The 9,912-nt window shown below is 34.7% G+C and overlaps 1 protein-coding gene across 3 annotated transcripts in view; it reads left to right on the forward strand.

Annotated features, from left to right (window-relative positions):
- Positions 1-7,909, forward strand: part of Cip2a (cellular inhibitor of PP2A) — a 41,574-nt gene extending 33,665 nt beyond the window's left edge. For all 3 annotated transcript variants that reach the window (XM_047564730.1, XM_047564732.1, XM_047564731.1), the window contains 5 exons: positions 3,600-3,796; positions 5,544-5,657; positions 5,837-5,919; positions 6,634-6,773; positions 7,702-7,909. In XM_047564730.1, coding sequence (XP_047420686.1) covers positions 3,600-3,796; positions 5,544-5,657; positions 5,837-5,919; positions 6,634-6,773; positions 7,702-7,872 — 705 coding nt within the window. In that variant the 3' untranslated portion in view covers positions 7,873-7,909. The remainder of the gene's footprint in view (positions 1-3,599; positions 3,797-5,543; positions 5,658-5,836; positions 5,920-6,633; positions 6,774-7,701) is intronic.
- Positions 7,910-9,912: the final 2,003 nt, after the last annotated feature.

The following is a 9,912-nucleotide window of genomic DNA, read 5'->3' on the forward strand; positions in this document are numbered from 1 at the left end:
TGAATTCTGTAATTGAGAAGGATTTGTTTGACGTACGTGGATGAGCCAATGTTCGGGCATAGATATTTATGATTGTTATGTCTTGCTGATTTATGCTTCCCTTAAGCAGCATGTAATGTCCTTCTTTATCCCTTCTGACTAGTTTGGTTTGAAGTTCACATTATCTGAGATGAGGATGGATACTCCAGCTTTTTTGCTGTGTCCGTGTGCATTGTATGTTTTTCCCCATCCTTTCACCTTTAGTCTATGGGTGTCTCTTTCTATGAGATGAGTCTCTTGCAGGCAGCATATTGTTGGATTTTTCTTTTTAATCCAATCTGCCAGTCTGTGTCTTTTGATTGATGAATTCAGGCCATTAACATTCAGGGTTATTATTGTGATATGATTTGTTTTCCCAGTCAATTGACTCATATTTGTTTTTGACATGATTTGGTTTCTCCTTTATTTGGCTATTCCTTTAGGCTAGCGCCTCCTGTTGCTGATTTGCATCGTTGTTTTTCATCTCTTCCTCATGGAATATTTTGCTGAGAATGTTCTGTAATGCTGGCTTTCTTTGTAAATTCCTTTAGCTTTTGTTTATCATGGAAGGATCTTATTTCATCGTCAAATTTGAAGGTAAGTTTTGCTGGGTATAAGATTCTTGGTTGGCATCCGTTTTCTTTCAGGGCTTGGTATATGTTGTTCCAGGACCTTCTAGCTTTTAGGGTCTGGATTGAAAAATCTGCTGATATTCTTATTGGTTTCCCCCTGAATGTAATTTGATTCTTTTCTCTCACGGCCTTTAAAATTCTGTCTTTATTTTGTATGTTAGGTATTTTCATAATAATGTGCCTTGGTGTGGGTCTGTTGTAATTTTGTATGTTTGGAGTTCTATAAGCCTCTTGTATTTGGTTTTCCATTTCATTCTTCAGATTTGGGAAATTTTCTGATATTATTTCATTGAATAGATTGTTCATTCCTTTGGTTTGTTTCTCTAAGCCTTCCTCAATCTCAATAATTCTTAAATTTGGCCTTTTCTTGATATCCCATAATTCTTGTAGATTCTGTTCATGATTTCTTACCATCTTCTCTGTTTGGCCAACTTTGTTTTCAAGATTAAATAATTTGTCTTCAATGTCTGAGGTTCTGTCTTCCAGGTGTTCTATCCTATTGGTTATGCTTTCTATGGAGTTTTTAACTTGGTTTATTGTTTCCTTCATTTCAAGGATTTCAGTTTGTTTTTTTTTTTTCAGTATCTCTAACTCTTTATTGAAATGATCTCTTGCTTCCCGTATTTGGTCTTTTAACTGTTGATTGGTGCGATCATTTAATGCCTGCATTTGCTCTTTCATCTCCTCCTTCAATGCCTGCATTTGCTCTTTCATCTCCTCATTAGCTTCCCTGATCGTTTTAATTACGTACATTTTGAACTCCCTTTCTGACATTTCTTCTGCTGTGCTGTCATTGGGTTTTATTGATATAGTATCTAGGTTTGTTTGGGACATTTTCTTCCCTTGTTTTCTCATATTGGTCAGTTGTCAGTGGGACCCTGAGATATTGCAGTTTTCCGCTATTGGCTTATAGTGTCCCGGTAGATTTCCAGTGTATCACCTCCCAGCCTTCAGTAGCCTGATGTCTTGGAGGAATCTGATAAAGCAGCGTATCCGAAGAAAACTGCCCCTAGCCCCCTACTGGTTCCACGGTTTGGAACTGGCTCTGTGCGGAAATGCTCTAACTGTGGGCCTGCACCGTGCAGCTGGCCGTGTGGGAGGAGCCCACTGCTGGAGTGTGGAAGGCTACCTTGGGAAGACTCTAGCTGCCCTGCCCGGCTCTGCTAAGCCACCTCTATCTGGGCCTGCCACCTGGGCTGAGCTTTACCCAGTGGGCAGACTCACCCGTGGCTCTATTTCAGTCCGAGTCTCTCAATGCCTCCTCTTCTTAACTCCTGGGTTCTGGAGCGACTGGGGGTGCAGTCTCCCTCTAGGCCGCCATCTTGGATCGCCCCGTGAAGAGAGCCTGCAGCCGGAGTGGGCAGAGGCGCCTGAAGAGGTCTCTGGCTGCCTTGCCCTGATCCCAGAGGCTGCTTGCGGATCGAGGCTCTCTGCTGGTTCGTTGCCAGAGTACGCTGCGCTGCAGTGGCTCCGGGACTCGGAGCTTGTTCTGGTCAGAAAGGCTCTCACTAGCGGGGCAGTTCCGTTCCGAGAACCTGGAGAAGCTGGCTGTGTGGGCGGGGCCCACCGCCGGAGTGCGCAGGGCTGCCTGTGGATGACTCTAGCTGCCCTGTCCGGCTCCGATAAGCCACCTCTATTTGGGCCTGCCACCCGGGCCGAGCTTTACCCAGTGGGCAGACTCACCCGTGGCTCTATTTCATTCCGAGTCTCTCAATGCCTCCCCTTCTTACCTCCTGGGTTCTGGAGCGACTGGGGGTGCAGTCTCCCTCTAGGCCGCCATCTTGGATCGCAATAAGTAGTATTTTTAAGACTAAAAGGATAGGTGGAAAATCCACTTCTCATTTTAATTATTTTTATTCTTCAGTGTTTCATTTCACTTGTTAACTATTGCTATGTTCCTAGAGTATGCCACCTTAATTTTAATTATTAAGGATCTGTGATATACTTAAGAACTTTTAATTCTTACATGAAATGAAAAACTGGTGTGTGCAAATTTAGTGGTTTATTGTTAATGGCTATCCTTTAATCGTATGTACATCTACTTTTATATTAAATTTTTGTTCATTTCCAGTAATCTGGTCATCTTAAATCCAAAATGCTTCAAAGTCCAAAGGAAAATCTCATACCATGAAACTTTGTTTTGTATACAAATTGTTAAAATATCCAAAAGTGCCTTCAGAATACCTATGTACAGTGTATATGAAAGAAACGAATTTTACGTTTAGATGGGACCCTATCCTCAAGATACTGCAGAATTATGTATATGCATATAATCCAGAATTCTGAAGAAACTGAGATACCTTTGTCCCAAGCATTGGAAATAGGGATACTCAACCTGTATTTTATTTATTAAAAATATAGTTAATAAAAATACAGTTAAGTAATAAGTAATAAGTATATATGATCAATGCAGTTCTCCATAAGTCAATAGATGTTGACCTGTTTGATAGTGGGTATCTCTTAAATCATGAAATGTATTAAATATATATAATGTGTGCTCATATTCATTCATGCCTTACTTAAGGATAGGAATACATTCTTCAGAATTTGTCATTAGGCAATTCCAATAATTATACAGCTAGAATGGCTACAATATAACTAAGCAATGTCATTGTTGCATTAACATAGTTGTCACAATTAATATTAGGTTGAACCATGTGAATTGGTCATTTCTGCAGGTCAAAAATTAGTTGTATATTGGCAATTCTATAACATTAACCTAATAGCACAGAGATTTGGTGTGGGTGTTTAATTTGTCTTAGTGACCTTAAATATATGCACTTAGTATGGCTACAGATCTCTAGAATGAGTTCTTACAGGTGAGTTGCTGTGTATAAATTTTTATGGACCTCATTGTACTTGCAATTTGTTAAACTGGAATGTTGTTATAGATGATACATAATTATATATAAATGATAGTGAAAAAATCTATGCTATTTTTCTTTTAAGGCACGAACACTTGCTGGTATGTTGAGAGAAGTTGAAAGAAAAAATGAAGAGCTTAGTGTATTGCTGAAATCACAACAACTTGAGTCAGAAAGAGCTCAGAGTGATATTGAGCATCTCTTTCAGCATAATAGGAAGTTAGAGTCTGTGGCTGAAGAACATGAAGTACTGACAAAATCCTACATGGAACTTCTGCAGCGGTAAATAAAGTTTCTGTGTAAGGTTACAACCTCAAATGAACACACAACATTTTTTTTCTGTGACCCTAAGATCCTTTTGTAAGCATTTCATATATTTTACTAACATTATAAAATAAGTAGTTATTAAGAAACTTAAGTCATAATGAAATGAACTATTGCTTCCTCAAATTCATTAGTAAAGTTGGAAATAGAATACAGGTGTATTTCTTTCCAGTTAACTTTCTTTTATTCATATAGTCACCAGTCATATGGGATGTAAGCTCTACAAGGACAAATTTCTTTGTTTTGATCACTGACAAGTCCCTGTAGCCCAGAATGGTACTAGGTGCATACTTAATTAAGCATCTCATTAATTGTTGAATGAACTTAATTGTCACAATTAGGTTAAACCGAATGAATTGTCCTTTCTGCAGGTCAGAAAGTAGTTATGTGTTGGCAGTGTCTGAACATTCAGCCTTAATAGCACAGAGATTTGTTTGTTAGTGTTTTAACTCATCTCTTAATGACCTTAAGTTATATGTACTTACATATATGACTACAAATCTGTAGAATAAGTTCTTGTAGGTGAATTACTAGATAAAAGAATATATACATTTTGAATTTTTGATTGATTTCCAGATTTACATATACACAGCAATTTACCTAAAAGAACTTCTAGAGATCTCTAGTCATATAATTCATATGCCTAAAAACAAAGTTGTGATTATTTTTTTTCTCCCTTGTCAAACTTTCAGGCCAGTTTTAAAACTTCTGAATTTCAAGGAAGACCAGGAATTATTATGTATATTGTAGCAATCAATAAAAATGAAAACACTCTGAGGAACTTGTTTATTGTTTTAATTGTGTTATTAATACAAATCTAGAAATTTTTAACTTTGCAAGGTTTATTTGTTCATCAATAAAAATAGATGGTGGGAATTTAGTAGCATCTAGAATATTTATGATGATGAATTGATTTCTAAACAGAGTATTTCCCCCAACAACTTTTGAGGCACCACTGATAACATGCACTCTGTTAAATGAGATTAAGACTTTGGGCAGTAAGTGTCGAGAACAAGTGAGGATGTGAGCAGTGATCCAAAAGAAATACATGACCCGCCTCTGTCCACCAAAAGTAAAATTTCTTCAGTGGCCAAGTAGGTAACAAGAGAAGGTAGCTTTGGAGTGATCATTTTTAATTATCAGGACTATCTAAAGGTATTCACATTCAATAGAAGTGTTCAAATTCAGATTGTTGAAAACTGTGATGGACAGATGAATGCTTGCTTTTTTTCTTTTTTTGAATGTAAAAGACTAAGATTTATTCAAGCAAAAGGAAAAGAAACAGTTGTCACAGAGTGACAGGGGTACCGATAGAGGGTTACCCCAGATGAAATATTTCTATTGGCCAGATTTTGACCAGTGCCACCCATTTTTGTTGTTTGTGGTTTTTTGATTGTTTAAATCTTTCTACTGTGACCTGGTTGTGTCCACCAAAAGCAAAACTTCTTCAGTGGCCAAGTATGTAACTAAAACTTTTAGTAAATAAACTAAAACTCTGTATCCACAAATAAAACTGATGTCTCATATAGTTCTATTTCATATTAATTTTTAACCACATCAGTCAGCCTGAACATATCTTTAGTGTCTTATACTATCTTAGAGTTGATTGAAATATTTGTTCATAACATTACTCCTCTTAATACTAAGAGTTTGTTTTCTCCATTGTGTTTTCTTTCATAAAGTTACCAATTCATTGTCATTTCAGAAATGAAACTACTGAACAGAAGAATAAAGATTTGCAGATAACATGTGATTCTCTGAATAAACAAATTGAGACAGTGAAAAAGTTGAATGAGTCACTCAAGCAACAAAATGAAAAGTAAAATTTCTTTATTCTAATATTTTATACATTCTCATTGGGATTGTGCAAAAGCAAACTATTTATTTGGCAGATGTCGCAAGTTATTATGGTTCTTGTGATATTTTCTGGTGAAATACTTGTTGGAAACAAAATTTCACAAATAATATGGTCCAATGGTTTTTCTTTTATAACTTCAGAACTATTGCCCAATTGCTAGAGAAAGAAGAACAGAGAAAAGAAGTCCAGAACCAGTTAGTAGATAGAGAATGTAAATTATCAAGTAAGTAACTTCTTTTTTCATACACTTAACTATTTTTAGCATGTTTTACATTGAAAGAAAAAGTGTGTGTGGCTTATTTTACTTTTTCATTACTTTTTACTTCTTAACTTTTTAAACCTTCACTGAGACTCTAAACTTCCCTCTTCTTTTTGTAACATTTCATAGAAGCAGTTTCCTTAGCTTGATCAAGTTGAAAAGGCAATGGTTTTTGAAATCTAGGAGTAGAAGAAATGATTGCCATTTAAAATTTAAAAATTTCTAGAAATATAACAGCAGGTGGCAGTGCTAGGTAACTTTTAGCTCCTAATTTCTTAATGCTGCATCTGGGAAATGATCCACGAAAACAGTTTTGTTCTAATTCACATGCCTTAGAACACAGAAACAGACCTATATAATTTTTCATGGTTTTTGCCCTTTTTTTTCCCCTAACCCTTAAGCTCTGAGAGTTCTCCTTCCTGTCATTGACGTATACTGTATTTGTAACAGAGGAAGCAGGGAATGTAATGAAGACTTGTTAATTTCTGTAGTATACTTGCAAAGTGAAAGAGTTTCATGGTGTTTTTTAATTCAGCAAATTCTGTAAAATGTGTATTTGCAGCAAGATATTTCTTCATATTCCTCATTGACTTTTTTGCTTTTATAGTAGCTACTGAAGTTTTTTAGGGTAATGTCAGTATAAGACCATTGAATACAAAACTGGCTATTTGTTTTAAGATTTGCATCAAAAAATAAAAGCACAAGAAGAAAAGATTAAAGTCTTACAAAAGGAAAGGGAAGATAAGGAAGAAACCATTGATATCCTTAGGAAAGAATTAAACAGAACAGAACAGACAAGAAAAGAGCTGAGCATTAAGGTAAGACTAGTTTTCATTGAAAAGGGTAAATTTAGGTGAATTTGTGTTCTGTTTTATTAGTAATTTTGTTTAAAAGATATTAGGGTCTAAAAGCCTTTTGACTGTCATTTTTTATGAGGACTCACTCGCAATGTGAACACCCTTTTTTTCATAAAATCATTAAACAACTTTCAAGTGTTCAAATAATACAGAAAGGGGTTCCCAGTTCTTGATGTCATATGCAAGTAGCTATGTGTAAGTATATAATTATATTTCTGCTTATGGTGTTGGTAATGGTAATGTTCCTTCATAACTGTTTAGAACCTTGTAATTTGCAAAGGGCTCATACTTTTTTTTAATTGTCTTCACATTAACAAATACTGTACTAGTACCTAAATGTTAATACATGTAACTTACAAATGAAGAAATGAAGTCTGAAGTAACAGTTAATAAAAAGAATAATGAACATATATTCCAAATATAAAGTAGTACTCTTTCTATATTACATCACCCAACTTGAGTGATAGCCATGAATTATGCTTGTTGGCCCATTTTACTACCAGGAATATATGAACAGTCCAGGATTTAAAGACTGAACTGTTACAGACCATGAGTAACAGGAGAGGCATAAAATTTAATACCACTTTTACTGTTTTGTAAAGGTCTGCTTTAATGCAGTTTTTAGTAATTCTCAATGTAGTCGTATATAGTAGTTTCTACAAAATTTTAGCTGCTAACTGTTGACTTAAAAAGATAAAAGTATCTTCCTAACTTGTGTTATTACTTATCTTTATTTACCATATAATTTAGCTAACTACAATATAATACATATCATATTGTGATCTTGAAATGGTTGTCTTACAAATGAAAAATAAAGGATCTTAAAATATCTGAAGAGAAAGGCATACCAATTTTTCATCTTCTCCATTCCCCTTCCCCAATTCCATAGGCTTCCTCCCTGGAGGTTCAAAAGGCTCAATTAGAAGGTCGTTTGGAAGAGAAAGAATCTTTGGTGAAACTTCAACAAGAAGAGTTGAACAAACACTCTCACATGATAGCAATGATTCACAGTTTAAGTGGTGGAAAAATAAGTCCAGAAACTGTGAATCTTAGTATATAGACATTATGGCATTTTGGAATTTGTAATCTAATGATAATTTGGGTGTATTTATGTATGGGGTGGGTGGTTAAGGGTGGGTGGTTTGTGACTCCAAAACAGTGGGAAGTTCTTATCTAATTAATAATTTAGTAAAGATCATAATTTGATGCATGTTTTATTTGGTGTTTTGAATAGAACTCTTTTTGAAGTTTTGCTTTCTGTTTTTGGTTTTTATTTCTTAAAACTTTCTTTGGTTGTTACATTAGAATGTTCTTGAGAAACCTACATTATTGTCTTTCTGAACTTCTCTTTTCCTTGTCTATTCTCATTTGTGATTATAGTCATGGATCATTTAACAACAAGGATACATTTTGGTAAATACATAGTAAAGTGATTTGTTCATTGTGTGAATGTCATAGAATATATTTACATAAACTAAGATGGATATGACATCACTAGGCAATATCATTTATGGGACCACCATGGTAAATGTGGTCTGTTACTAGAGGAAATGACATTACACTGGCACATGACCTTACTTAGGTTTTAAAATCAAACTTTCTTAAAACATTTTTGAAGATTAGTATGTTGAAAACAATTATTTAGTAAAAAGAGATATACAAAGAAGTTTGTCTCTCAAGTAACCTAAGAGAAATCAGTGAATTTAAAATAATTATTATTGCATTTAAAATGAAATAAGATAAATAACAAATTCTAAATTTGAGAAAAATACAGTAAATAATTATCAGATATAATGTATAAAAATTAGAAAACAACTATTATGTAAAATGATTACATTTAATAAAAAACTAATAATTTGTAGAATTATTTGTAAGGTATATTAGTTTATATTTTCTCTTTGTAAAATATATGTTGACCTACCCATAGCACTTCAATCATTTCTAAATTTCTTATGATTTACATAAGGACAAATTGGCTTCTATCCTTGCCACATATTCAGAGATGTATTTGTTCTTAATTATAATGTGATATGTACTTAATGTATAAATAATAATTTTTAATTGAGCATTTAATTTTTTCAATTTTTTTTCTTTTTATATATGACAGCAGAATGTATTTTGACATATCATACATACATGGAGTATAACTTCGCATTCTTATAGTTAGTTATACATGATGTGGAGTTTACACCAATTGTGTATTCATATATGAACATATAGTAAAGTTATGTCTGATTCATTCTACTGTCTTTCCCATTTGTCCAATCTGATGAAACTACACACACACACACACACGCGCGCGCGCACACACATATCACCTGTTGTGAATCAGCATCCATATATCAGAGAGAACATTCAGCCTTTGGTTTTTTGGGATTGGCTTATTTCACTTAGCATGATAGTCTCCAGTTCCATCCATTTACCAACCAACACCATAATTTTATTCTTCTTTATGGCTTGTATTTCATCATATATATGTACCACACTTTCTTTATCTGTTCATCTGTTGAAGGGCACCTAGGTTGGTTCCATAGCTTAGCTCTTGTGAATTGAGCTGCATACACATTGATGTGACCAAGTCACTGTAGTAGGCTGATTTTAAGTCTTTGGATATATGCCAAGGAGTGGGATAACCAAGTCAAATGGTGGTTCCATTCCGAGTTTTCTGAGGAATCGCCCTACTGTTTTCTAGAGTGCTTGTACCAATTTGCAGACCCACCAGCAACATATGAGTGTACCTTTTCCCCACATCCTTGTCAACGTTTATTGTTACTTGTATTCTTGACAGTTGCCATTCTGACTGGGGTAAGATGCAACCTCAGTGTAGTTCTAATTTGCATTTCTCTAATTGCTTGTGATGTTGAACATTTTTTCATATATTTGTTGACATCATGTTTCTGCTTCTGTGAAATGCCTGTTTAGTTCTTTTGCCCATTTATTGATTGGGTCTTTTGGGTTTTTTGGTGTAAAGTTTTTGAGTTCTTTATATACCTGGAGATTACTGCTCTGAGTGCAGGTGGCAGAGATTTTTTTCCCCCTATTCTGTGGGATCTCTGTTTGTGTTCTTGATCGTTTACTCTGCTGTGAAACTTTTTAGTTT

Source organism: Sciurus carolinensis, chromosome 9 (assembly GCF_902686445.1).
Source record: "Sciurus carolinensis chromosome 9, mSciCar1.2, whole genome shotgun sequence".
NCBI classification, from domain to species: Eukaryota; Metazoa; Chordata; class Mammalia; order Rodentia; family Sciuridae; genus Sciurus; species Sciurus carolinensis.